Source organism: Mesocricetus auratus, unplaced genomic scaffold (assembly GCF_017639785.1).
Source record: "Mesocricetus auratus isolate SY011 unplaced genomic scaffold, BCM_Maur_2.0 Super-Scaffold_100013, whole genome shotgun sequence".
Taxonomy (NCBI): Eukaryota; Metazoa; Chordata; class Mammalia; order Rodentia; family Cricetidae; genus Mesocricetus; species Mesocricetus auratus.
The window spans coordinates 78,018,582-78,032,259 of record NW_024429196.1 but is presented as its reverse complement, the minus strand read 5'-3'; the positions used below and the strand labels follow the sequence as shown (position 1 = coordinate 78,032,259).

The 13,678-nt window shown below is 47.8% G+C and overlaps 1 protein-coding gene across 4 annotated transcripts in view; it reads left to right on the top strand.

Annotated features, from left to right (window-relative positions):
* The window catches only part of Klhl3 (kelch like family member 3), a 113,735-nt gene that overhangs the window by 14,042 nt on the left and 86,015 nt on the right, over positions 1–13,678 (top strand). The window contains exon 2 of one of the 4 annotated variants that reach the window (XM_040756074.1): positions 5,176–5,295. The exons of 2 other annotated variants lie outside the window; for them this stretch is intronic. In XM_040756074.1, coding sequence (XP_040612008.1) covers positions 5,283–5,295 — 13 coding nt within the window. In that variant the 5' untranslated portion in view covers positions 5,176–5,282. Of the gene's footprint in view, positions 1–5,175; positions 5,296–13,678 lie in introns of those variants that run through there. One more of the 4 variants, XM_040756073.1, reaches the window with a different exon arrangement.

Here is a 13,678-nt window from a genome sequence, read left to right as displayed (position 1 = left end):
TCTTTGAAGTCGGGATTACCACAGGAACATTCATGATTGCTCTTTCTCTTGGGCATTAATTTAACATCTTAGTTTGTGCAAAGTTTCTTTCAGTAAAGAGATGCACAAAGATGATTAGAATTATGTATTCAAAGTGGTTAAAAAAAAACTCTCAAGAGGTTGGAGAGAGGCTCAGCAATTAAAAGCGCTGGCTGGGCTTTGGTTCCAGCACCTGTCCTGTGTGGCGGTTCACAAACATTGTAACTCCAGGTCTGGGAGATGAGATGCCCCCTTCTGGCCTCCACAGGTACCAGGTACACACTTGTGGTACACAGACACACACGCAGACAAAATACCCATAAGCCTGAAGTAATTAAAAAAAAATAGAAGCTAGGTTTAGTGGCACAGACCTGTTCTTCCAGCCACTCAGGGAGTTGAGGCAGGAGGATCATAAAACAAAGACAGACAGACAGATACACACACATATACACACACATAAATATGCACACATATACACACATACACATACATATACACAAAAATACATATACACACATACACATATACACACATAAACATTTACACGCACATACACACATATACACACACACAGAATGAGAATATTATCTCTGAAATTATACACTAATACTATAAAATTTATCTACAAAGAACATTTAATTGAATTAATGGCAAATAATTTGATACAATGAGATCATTTGGTATGGAGGCTGACTAGAAGATCAATTGTAAATGTAATTATATTTCATAAATTGCAACAACCAGCAAATATACCTTAAAAAGGATGCCACCAACCAGCTCCCACATCATGACACAGACTTATTATTAGTTTTGAATCTCGGCATAGCTTAGGCTTGTTTCTGGCTAGCTCTTTTAACCTGGTTGGTTGCATTTTCTTGATGTCTCTATGCCTGGTTGGCTGATGGCTGCCTGGCTTCTGGCTCCTGGTGTCTCCCTTGTTCTCTTCCCTTCCTTCTCTAGCCTAGATTTCTCTCTTCCCGCCAGCCCCACCTACCCTCCCCTGCCTAGCTATTGATGTTCAGCTCTTTATTAGACCAGCCAGGTGCCTTAGGCAGGCAAGGTGAAACAAATGCAACACATCTTTACATAATTAAACAAATGCAGAATAAACAGAAGTAACACACCTACACGGTTAAAGTAACATTCTGCAACATAAACAAGTATAACGATCTTTGCCTAGTTAAAATAATATTCTACAACAAATGGACAATTTTTCTTCTTTTCCTTTCCTTTTCTTTCTTGCTTTCTTTTTTTCTTTTTTTTCTTGGGACAGGGTTTTTCTGTGTAAGAACCCTGGCTGTCCTGGAACTTGATTAGTAGACCAGGATGGCTTCAAACTCACAGAAATTTGCCTGCCTCTGCCTCCCCAGCTCTGGGACTAAAGGCATATGCTACCATCACCCAGCTAAAAAGGGCAATTTCTATGATAAAATAATACGAAAAATGGAATATACTTAGGGTAAAATCTAACAAAATGTGTGCAAGATATTTAGAAATATATCTCTATCTATCTATCTATCTACACACACACACACACACACACACACACACACACACACACGAGTGACATTAAAAAGGACCCACAGAGGCCAGGTGTTGAGAGCACATATCTTTAATCCCAGCACTCGGGAGGCAGAGGCAGAGGCAGGCAGATCTCTGTGAGTTTGAAGCCAGCCTGGTCTACAGAGTGAGTTTCCGGAAAGTTAGAACTACACACAGAGAAACCCTGTCTGGAAAAACAAGAAAGGAAACACCTGAGTGAGGTAACCCAGACCCAGATATTCAAATATAATATGTGCTGACTCCTAATTGGATATTGGGCATAAGGCAAAGGACAGCCAGCCTACAGGCCACAACCCAGAGAACCTAGGTAATAAAGAGGACCCTAAGAGAGACGGACATGCATGGATCCGCCTAGGAAGGGAAAAAAGACAAGATCTCCTGAGTGAATTGGGAATGTGACAGGCATGGGCGAGGGTGGAAGGGGAGAGGGGAGAGCAGAAGGGGAGTGAGGAAAATGTATATAGCTCAATAGAAACAAGGTAAAAAGAAACAAAAGTATCTTCGGGGCTGGAAAGACGGCTCAGTGAGTAAGAGCGTTCACTGCTCTGGCAGGGGCCTGGAGTTCAGTTCCCAGCACCCACATAGCAGCTCATACGCAACTGTAAGACTAGTTCTGGGGACCCGAAATCCTCTTATGGCCTCTGTGGTCCTCTGAATGCATGTGGCACACATATGTACATTCAGGCAGGTACACACACACACACACACACACACACACACACACACACAATTTAAAGGATTACATGTAAGTAAATAGAAGACACCCCATGTTCACGGACAGGGAGAAATATCTTTAAAGAAGTGTTGGTTCAGCCTAAATTGATCTATAAATCAAGCCGTCTCCACCACAGGCCTGTCAGGGTTTTCCGTGGAACTTGACAAGCTGATTTGTAGAAAGAATAAAGAGACCAGATGGAATATACAGGTGATTTCTCAAGAACAGTCAAAGGCTTGAGGACTTAACCTGTCAGAAACAGGCATTAGGAAGCTACAGAAACAATGTATTTGTGTAAAGCGACCTCTAGAGAGGCAAAAGCAGATGGGTATGCACGTGAAAGTGAAGCCTTGTGAACTAAGGTGTTATGACGGGAACGGGAAAAATAAAAATCAATAAATAGAACCCATTGGAAAATTCGAATTTCTTATTGACACTGTGATCTACAATTCAGTATCTAATAAACAACGAGCTTGCACACCAAAAGTGAGAGATTGCACTTTTACCAGGAAGGAGGACAGACCATACCCTTCTGACCTCGGGCTGAAAACTTTTCATCTTTGCTGGGTGCCCCCTCTCTCTGGCTATGTTTTCTGGCTTGAGATTTTAATTTGCGTATGTATGTATTTTACGTGTGTGAGTGTTTTGTGTGCATGTCTCTCTGTACCGCACGGGTACCTGGTACTGGCAGAGGCCAGAAGAGGGTGTTGGATCTCTTGGGACTGAAGTTTCAGGCAGCTGCCTCATGGGTGCAGGGCCTCAAACCAGGCCCCCCCAAAAGAGCAGCCCTGACCGCAGAGCCATCTCTCCAGTCCTGGGCTTTTTTAAAAACCTGCTTGAATACATAACTCTAATCATCTCTGTACATCTTGATATTTATCTTCCTCTGTTCAGCTGGTTTCCTTGTGCAAGGACTCCAAACAGCCCCAGAGTTCACTGGCATGCTCAAGTGAGGGGAGGAGAGGGGAGGGGAGGGGAGGGGACGGCAGGGGAGGGGGAGAGGGAAAGGTGGGGGAAGGCAGGAGCCCAAGGAGGGGTCTGCTATGGTCAGACAAACCGTAGGTCTGGCATTTCAAATAGAGACGAATAGCAGTGTGAACTCTCTGAAGAGTCCCAGGGCTTTGGCACACACTCTTTAAACGAATCATTGTCTCCAACAGTCTGTAAGGTGCGGTGGCGACGGATGGGGGACTGCTTGATATCGGAAGTCTAAGGGCCACCTTCAAGGTCCGAGAGCTGGGATAAACTGCAGGCCCCCAGCGCCGCACAAATGGGAACATTTCTGTGTTCCAGCTCACAGAGTGGTGTCTGGCCTGAGCGGCTCCCTCCAAGGTTCTGGATTTGACCCTGGAGCTCCTGTCTGAGGAGCACGCCCTTTCTTGGTCCCTCTGTTGATTCCTCCTTCCTGCTCCCAGGACATTGCAACACATCCACACGTTTTTACACCTCGATTCTAGTGCAGGAAGTGTTGAGAGAGTGGCTGTTGGTGGCACACAGGTCATACAGTCTATGTTTCCCACAACTACAGACTCCCGTTTTTGTTTTTAAAATTCGTACTTTTACTTTGTTTTATGTAGACGGGTGTTTTGCCTGCGTGCATGTCTGCGTACCGCGTGTGTTTGGGGTGCCTGTGGAGGCCGGAAGAGGGCTCAGAGCCTCTAGAACTGTAGTCACAGCTGAGAGCCACCATGCGGGTGCTGGGAATTGAACCCAGGTCCTCTGCAAGAGCAGCCAGGGCTCTTAAATGCCGAGCTGTCTCTCCAGCCCCATCACGGTCCTGGATGGACTTATGGTTCCCCCAAAGGTTTCACTGGTGAGTCCCTGTTCCCTAGACTCTAGCCACTGCGGTTTTTCTAGATTATAGATGAGTTGATTTGCTTTCTGTTTAAAACCCATTCCTGCCCTTCCCCTGGTCCAGGAGGAAAACTCCTCCAACTAACATTTCCTCCCATGGCCCCATTTCCGGGAACCACCGGCACTTTGAACACACTCAGTGGTTTCCTCTTTGGTCACTGTGCCTGCTGTCGCCGTCGTCTGGGCCACTGTCTGCTTTTCTAAGGTACTGGCTGCTTTAAGCGCCTCTGTCAGGCCTCTGCTTTTGGGCCGTTTTCCCTGCTCCGGCATCACTGAATCGATCCCCCGCGCTTCTGTAGGCTCCCATGGAACTGTAATGCTTAAAATTGGATGTTTGGGGGCTGGAGAGGTGGCTCAGAGGTTAAGAGCATGGGCTGCTCTTGCAGAGGATCTGGGTTCGATTCCCAGCACCCACATGGTGGCTCACAACCATCTGTAATGGGATCCAGATTCCTCCTTCTGGTGTGCGTGAAGACAGAGCGCTCATATGTATGTATGTATGTATGTATGTATGTATGTATGTATATATATATATATATATATATATAATACACGAGTAACTAAATCTCTAAAACATGATGCTTGACTGTTACACGTTGTCTGCTCCACCGAACCCTGAATTCTGTGATGGGAGGGGCTGGCCTTTGCTTCCCATCATGCTTCCCTTGAGCTGACACACAACCCCTGTCACATATTAGCTCCCATTAACGGCTAAGTGGACCGGCATCCCCATACAGTGAGTGCCTGAGCACTGCACCACGCCCTTTTGGGGGAGGGAGGAAGGGAGGGAAGAGTGAGGGTAAGAGCCTGAGCTGGAGCCTGGCTGGCTTCCTGCAGAGAAAAGCGGCTGTGCACTGGCAGGTCCTGCAGAAATGCTGAAGTATTTCCTCCCCTGCTGTCTTGGGTGAGGACAGCAGGCGGAGGCAGACGCCCGCCCCTTGTGGGTGGCTTGAGTCTGCGGTGGAAGGTGTACCGCTGGGCTTGCTAATGCGAGGCCTCTCTTTCCCTCCCTCTTCTGCTCACAGCGTCAAGCTGAGTCCTCAGTCCACAGCGCAGGCCCAGGATGAGGAGCAGAGCCAGAGGACAGTCACTGTCAACCCTGCCCACATGGGGAAGGCCTTCAAGGTCATGAATGAGCTGCGAAGGTACTTTCTTACCCCCTTCCCGCACCCTTTCAGAGGACCCTGAAGGGTGAGCTTCGTCAGGGGCTGGAGAAGTTGGGACACACCACCTAGTGGATTCCGGCTTCCTGGCCCGCTCTCCGGTCTGCTCCCTTGTGAGACTGAAGTCTCTCCCTCTGTAATTATTTAATATCCGCATTTCAGCGGTTAATCACAGGGGGTACCCATCTGTGGTTAAACCTGAGGACCTATGTCGGGAGAATTGAACCCCGACACGCAGGTGACACACATTGTGTACGTCCCCTCCCTCATCCCTTGGCCAAGTCTGGCTTGGGAAGACAGTCCCACAAATGGTCTTGCTGCAGACTCTCCCACCTCACCCCTAGCTGTTACACCCCTTCTTTCAGATCCCAAAGTCACCCTGGTGCCCCGTTGGTTCCTGGGCTTCGTGTCTTTCTCCACGAGTGTCTTCCTGACTTGGGTGTAACTCGGCCCAGGAGTCGTACTGTTCTTCCGCTGTTAGGGCTTGGCACTGCCCACCGCCAAGGAATGCTAGCTCCTTCTAGACACTGGGAAAACAGAGTCTTGTCCTCAGGCCTGACATATCAAAGCTCTGCTGAGCCAGACTGAACTCTTCCCACACATGCTTCACTGGGACTCATGCTATGTTTGGGAAAACACTGGTCTGAGTGCCACAGCCCTTCACTGAGATTTAAAGGAATACGATTGCCCTTTCTCTTTCTGCTTTGTTCAAACGGACCACGTTCTGTTTTATATTTGAAAATTTTTAGTTCAGGTTTACGCATGAGTTGCTTCTGCCCTCTGTCTCTTTGTTCCTCTCTGAGCTGTGGTTACTGCAGCAGAACACTTAGAAAATGTGGATGATCAGACGGCTCAGTGGTTTAGAGTACTGGCTGCTCTTGCAGAGGACCTGGGTTCAAATCCAAGCACCCATACGACAGCTCACTAAACCTCCTGTAATTCCAGTTTCAGGGTGTCTGACGCCCTCTTCTGGCCTCTACAGGCCCTGCGTGCACACTGTGCACAGACATATATCAAGCCAAAACACCCATACACAAAATAAAAACAAAGGTTAGTTTTTTCAGAGTCACATATATTTTTGTTAGTGACCTATTGATGGAGCTGTAGGGGATCATTTCCTCTTCTGTAGTATATTTACAGACATGAATTCTCTCTTCGTTCTATCCATGAACAATTTTTTTTCCTGTGTCGCTATTCTCCAACGTCAGTCAAATGGATAGGTGGTATCCACTTTTGGCATGCTGGTATCGGTATTGGTTTTAGTACATGCTAACCGTGTGACCCCGGGCCACTTAATCTCCCTCACCTCACTTTTGTCAAGCATAAATAATAATAATAATAATGATAACAATACCAGCCTTGCTGGGTTGTCCAGAGTGTTAGCGAATAAACTGCTCAGAACAGTGCTAGCGCGCGTGTTGTAGTTGTTAAACGTGTGAGCACCATAGCAGTTATGTCTGTGGGATCGATTCCTGGATCGAATTGATCCTATTCAATCCGGCAGCCCGGAAGACAATGGTAATGATGCATTGGCTACCGCTAAGGCCTGGCCCGTGAGCCCTCTGCCACCAATAGTTTGACAAATGGTAAGCCTCCGTGTTTGGCTGCAGATGCAGGGCAGTGGGTAAGACACCCAAGCTTTGCCCCTTGTGTTCCTGTGGCACTGGGAGGCAGCATGAAGTCCCAGGGTCTTGGGAGAGTAGAGTAGATGGGTAAGGCGGGGAGAAGGCAGGGCCTGCACCACTGTGTCACTGATCTGGGTGACTTTAGTGGGGTTTCAGTGGAGAGCGGGTGGGCAGACTTTGCCTGCTGAGACGATGCTAATAAACGGCCCCGGAGCACCCAGGGGCCTGGGTGTGGGCCTCACGATGTCTCCACATTCTCCTCCCTCACTTGCGAGCTATTTCAGCTCAAGCACACACACTCTTTGCAATTTATGAATCACACAGCTCCCGAGTTTCCTATTCTTTTCACCTCCGTGGTGGAGCATGAGCCGTCGGCATGGCGACCGCTCAGCCTTGCTCCTCCTCTGCATTTTGGTGGCACGCAAGCTCGCACGTCACTTTCGGGCGGCAGAGCTCCAGTGACTCCGGCTCCTGATCTAGAGACCAGCAGGTAGTGGAGACTAGTTCTTTCCAGAATGGCACACCCTGACCAGGCCTAAGATGGGGGAGCAGGAAGCCACGGCGCAACCAGCCAGAATCTCTGCTGGCGCTTGCTAGTGCTTGCCAAGGATGCATCCTTCCACTGAGCCGCGCCCCAGCCCCTGGTCGGTTTTCACCGCCATCTCCATGGCTACAAACAGTTCTATGCCCTCTTAAAAATTATTTTTATTTGTGTGTGTGTGCATGCATGTGCGTGTGTGTGTTCCTGTGTGTATGGGTGCGATCGTGTAAGGAGCACACACATGTGTATGTATGTATGTATGTATGTATGTATGTGCATTTAGAGGTCAAAAGAAAACTTTGGGTGCCTCTCCTCAGGTGCCATCCAGCTGCTTTAAAGATAGGATCTCAGTGACCCCTGAGCTCACCTCGTAGGCTAGGCTAGCTGGCCAGTGGGCCCCAGAGAGATTTTTTTTGGGATTACTTTTTTTCCCCTTTTCTAATTAGTTTTGTAATGTGGATTTGGAGACCTAGGACTTGCTGATAAGGGAAAAAATCTTACCCACTAAACCATCTTCCAGTCCTGTTTTTGAGTTTCTGACTCTTGTAGCCCAGATTAGACTCAAATTCCTGGTTGTCTCGCCTCTACCTCCTAAGTGCTGGGATTCTAGGTGTGTGTGGCCATACTGCCTTATATAACGATTTTCAGCCCTTCCACGTTGTAGTACAACTCAGCATTTTATTCCTTTTTTTTTTTTTGGACAATGGTATTTCCTCCTGACCTTTGTCTGTGATGAGCAATGCTCGCTACTCACTAAGTTCCCAGACAGCACCCGTGAGCACACGTGAGCACACGTGAGCACACATGTCTGCATCATGTGTGCTCACATGGGATTGTTCTTCCCGAATTCTCCAGTTCCTCCCTGGTGTCTGCTGTTAGATGCGATCTTGTTTGTAGGTGTTGCAGACGGTGTGAGGTGACATCTGCGGACTTTGAACCTCTGTGGCAGCGATGAGCGTTGTGTCCTGAGGTTACTGGCCACTCCAGTGTCTTATGTAGAAAGATACGTTTTGAAGTCCCTTGTCTCCCTTTTAAAATTAGGTTATTTTTCTATTGATTATTCAGGTGTAAGTCTGAGATCGTTTTACATTCTGGATGTATGTCAGTTTTCACATGAATGTTTTGCCAAAAAAACCCATTCTATGGGTTGGAAATCTGTATTTCCCAATGATGTCCTTTAAAGTGCGAATGTTTTAAACATGGGCATCTGATTTAGCATCTTTTTCTGTTGTTATTCATAGCTTTTGGTTTGATAGCTTTAAGGCCATTGCTTTACCTGAGCCAAGGTTTCCCTGCGTTTTCTTCTCCTAGGTCGATATTTCTGACTCTTACACTAGATATTTGGTTTGCTTTGAAGTAATTTTTGTATCCAACTCCATTCAACTGCACACTCGTATCCGGCTATCCTGTCACTATTTGTTGAAAAGACTCTTATTCCACAGTTATCTGGTCATGGCACACTTGTAAAAGTTGATTAAGATGGCTCACTGGGTAAGGAGCTCGCCTTGCACGGGGGACTGAGTTCATCCAGCACCCAGGAGAAAGCCAGGCGCAGCAACTTTTGTCTGTTGATTCAGTGCTGAGGGTGGAGTTGGGAGACCGAGATTCAGACAGGCAGACCCCTGGAGATGCAGACAGTCAGACAGACCCCTGGAGATGCAGACAGTCAGACAGACCCCTGGAGATGCAGACAGGCAGACAGACCCCTGGAGATGCAGACAGGCAGACAGACAGACCCCTGGAGATGCAGACAGGCAGACAGACCCCTGGAGATGCAGACAGGCAGACAGACAGACCCCTGGAGATGCAGACAGGCAGACAGACCCCTGGAGATGCAGACAGGCAGATAGACCCCTGGAGATGCAGACAGACAGAGAGACCCCTGGAGTTGCTGACAGGCAGACAGAAAGACCCCTGGAGATGCAGACAGGCAGACAGACAGACCCCTGGAGATGCAGACAGGCAGACAGACAGACCCCTGGAGATGCAGACAGGCAGATAGACCCCTGGAGATGCAGACAGACAGAGAGATCCCTGGAGTTGCAGGACAGGCAGATAGACCCCTCTGGAGATGCAGACAGGCAGATAGAGACCCCTGGAGTGAGGCAGCCTGGCCAATTGGTGGTGAGTTTCAGCATCAGTAAGTGACCCTGTCCCAAAAAGGAGGTGGAGGGCTCACAAGATGTCTCGGTGGGTAGCAGCTCTTGTTGAATTTGACGACCCAGGTTTGACCTTTGGGACCCATGTTGTGGAAGGAGAGAAGTGATTCCAGCCGGTTGTCCTTTGATCTTCGTATGCACATGCATGCTTGCCATGGCATGAAAATCTCCTGTACACACATGCTCACCATGGCATGACTTTCATATGCACATGCATGCTTGCCATGATGTAACCCTCATGTGTACACACATGCTTGCCATGACTTTCACATGTACACACATGCTTGCCATACTTTCACATGTACACACATGCTTGCTGTGGTGTGTGCCCCCCTCAGCAAAATGCATACATATAACAAACTTCAAAAATAAGGTGGAAAATGACTGAAGGAGACACCTGACATTGACCTCAGGCCTCCACATCGATGTGAACACATGTGTGTGTGTACCTGTGTCTACACAAACATGCATCCTCTCATAAGCTAACTGTAAGTGTCATAAGATACATTAAAAAAGCCCATTTTTTTATGGGTTTCTAACTCTCTTCTGTTGATCCGTATAGCTGTCTTCGTTACTGTTCCTGTTGCTATGGTAAAATGCTCCGGCAAAGGCAACTTAAAGGGTAAAAGTTCACAGTGTGAGGCTACAGCCCATCAGCGTGGGGAGTCAGAGCTTTGGGAGCTTGAAGCCCATAGACCACACTGTACCTGCCGTCAAGAATCAGTAACAATGAAGCCCGGTGCTCAGCTCGTTTTCTCCTCCTTATACAGTCCAGAATCCTAGCCTAGGGAATGGCGTCGCTCCCAGTGGACAGGGTTTTCCATCTCAGTTAACCCAATCAAGACAATACTCCATAAGCATGTCTATAGCCATCTCCCAGGCAATCCCAGGTCCCATCGAGTCGACTACTGAGACACCATCACAACAGCTGTTTTTATGTTAGTATATTCTTATTTTTATGTTAGTATATTCTTTTCCAGGGGGGGAGGGGAGTTGGTTCTTGCTCTTTTCTATTGTTTTTAAAAAAATGTCTATTTTTAGACAACAGTCTCACTGTTTTACCCCAAGTGGCCTCAAAACTGGGCCCCACAGTCAAGGTAGAGACGTGTTTGCTCGAGTTCTTGTGGCTAGTTAGGGCACAGCCGGCTCTGCCGCAGAATGAGGTCCTCGAGTCCTCGACTGCTGAGTTCCCACTGGCACTCCATCCCTTGTCTTTTCTCACCCTAAATGCCAGCCAGTGATGGGGCCTGGGGATACCTTGGAGAAAAACCGTATCTACAGTCTAGAGAGCTTGTGTTCGGGATTCGGCCTTTTGGTTGGGTTTCAGAGGCCAAATGCCGTCCAAGGCCGGTGAGAGCACTTGAAGTTCCCGCTGTCTCAGACTTCATGATTCTGTTTCTCTGAGAGAAACCAAGACAGTGCATTCATTGGTAGTGGGCAATGGCCAAATGTGCTGCGGCAGAGATAGCAGATGCATGGCCTCTCTCCCATCTGCCAGCCACGACAGACGCACTGACCCAACATCTTCAGAGAGAAGCCAGGCACGAGCAGACTGAGGTGCCCTCGCACTCTAAGGGAGCGACTAGTGGTGATCAGGGTATCATGGAAGGAGCTTGGGGATTCACTTACTTGCCTTAAAATCCCATCTCCATTTTTTTTCCGTGTGCCTTTGAGAAACTTTTTATCGATTTCTCTGGGCCTCAGTTTCCTCACTGTAGGATGCAGGTGCAGCGATTAGCCTTACTTCAGTGAGTGAGCTGTAGAGAGGATTAAACGAAATCATGTCTAGGTGGGGGGAGTGCCCAGACAAGAACCTGGCATCTCTCTAACTCAGCAAATGCTATTACATAAGTGATAGGCGAGGTAAGAACTTGGAAGGCTAATGGAAAAGTTCTGAGATTGGCAAGGTCTTGCGGCACCTTAAGGTGCTCAAGTATCCATTTTTGGGACTTTTTAAGGTTTTTGGGACCCAGCTGTAGACAGAGTTTCCTGTCCTGCATGGTCCGGCCTGCTGTTTAGTCCCAAATAAACACATAGAGGCTTGTATTAATTACAAACTGTTTGGCTGGGATGGCTCAGGCTTCTTATTGGCTAGCTCTGTCTTAATTATTAACCCGTTTCTATTAATCTATGTATTTCCACGTGGTCTTGGCTTACCGGAGAATGTGTGAACCTGTTACTCCTTCATCGGCTACATGTTGTCTCTCTGGCGGCTCCTCTCTGTGACCTCTCCCCAGAATTCTCCTTGTCTGGTAACCCCGCCTATACTTCCTGCCTGGCTACTGACCAATCAATGTTTTCTTCATCAACCAATAAAAGAAACTTATATACAGAAGGTCATCTGCCATCACCCAGCACCACCGAACCCAAATCTTACATATATTAGGCAGGCATTCCTCCACTGACCTATACCCGAAGCTCTATTATACCTTTTGTTTTGAGACAGGGTCTCACCAAGTTGCCTGGGTTAGTCTTGAACTTACTCTACAGCCTTGAACTTGAGATCCTCCTGCCTCAGGCTCCTGAGTAGCTGGAATTACAGACATGTGCCATCAAACCCAGTTCCCAATTACCCATTCTGTTGATGAATGTGGACTGATTCACTTCACATATTTGCTTGTCTGAAGGCATGTCGGCCCTACTATGCAGCAGGTATATAGCCTAGTGTTCAGGGTACAAGATTAAGTATGCTAAGTCCTTTTTATGTGGCAGTGACAGCCACGTAAAAAGATAGTTGCAAGATTCTGGTGCGTGTGTGTGTGCGCGCGCGCGTGCGTATGTGTGTATGTGTGTGTTCACAGGTTCTTTTGTCTTCACATTGTGCACATATGTGTGGAGGCCAAGTGGTCAATGTTGGGCATCTCCCTTAACTGCTCTCCATCTTATTTTTAATAGAATATCTTTAAGTGCTTGACAGAGAAACCCTGTCTCGAAAAACCAAATCAAACCAAACCAAACCAAACCAAACCAAACCAAAGAATATCTTTAACTGCTTGATAATTTCAAACATGCGAACAATGTATCTTGATCCTGTGCACCCCCAAACTCTACTCCCAACTCCCAGTCACCCCGTCATGTCCTCATTTCCTCTTCTTGTCCTCTCCTTGTTAATAACTGCTGCTTGTCCACTGACACTGTCGAGTCAATCTTGTGCAGCCGATCACATCTGCGGGGAGCTCATGAGAGCATGGCCTTGTCCACATCCTGAGGACAGAGTTTCATGGTACGATCCCCACCCACTAGCTCCTTTCTACCCCTCTCCTGTGATGTCTCCTGAGCCTTGGGGTGGGGTCTGATACAGATGTCCCTTTTAGGGCTGAACATGCAGTAGACACTTAGGAGTCTCTGCATTAGCTGTTGACCATTGCAGAGAGAAGACCGATGGTAGCACTAAACCGTGGCTATAGGTATGCACATTTAGAAGACAGTTGGACGACATGCCATTTAACAAAACGAAGTAGTAGGTTCTCTCCTAGAGCCTACAGCCTCCTCAGCCACGGGCTTTTGACCATGCATAGACCTCACATCCCATCTACAAGCAGTTACCCCCATAACCACTCTTTCATCAGTGGGCGTATCTCGTCTGGAGGTTGGCACCGCAGTATACGTCCATGTTTTGTTTTTAGAGACAAGGTCTCGCTCTGAACTTGGAGCTTGAATATTTGACTAGGTGGGCTGGCCAGCAAGCCTAGGGGTCTTCTTGTCTCTACCTCTCCCGTGCGAGGATTAGAGGCTTGTTGTGTCTTGGTGCCTGGCTTTTAACGCTGACCTTTGGGGACTGAACTCAGGTCCCTCATACCTGCGTAGCAAACACTTTACCAACTGGGTCATATCCTCAGCCCATACGATTGCGTGTGTGTGTGTGTGTGTGTGTGTGTGTGTGTGTGTGTGTGTGCGTGTGTGTGTGTGTGTTTGTATGAGACTATATTCAGAGGTCAGAGGAGGATTTCACGTGTTGTACTTTGTCAATCACCCTCTCTGTTTCTGTATCTTTTGGGGTAGGGTCTCTCATTGAGCCTGGCGTCAGGTTGGAAGCCCTA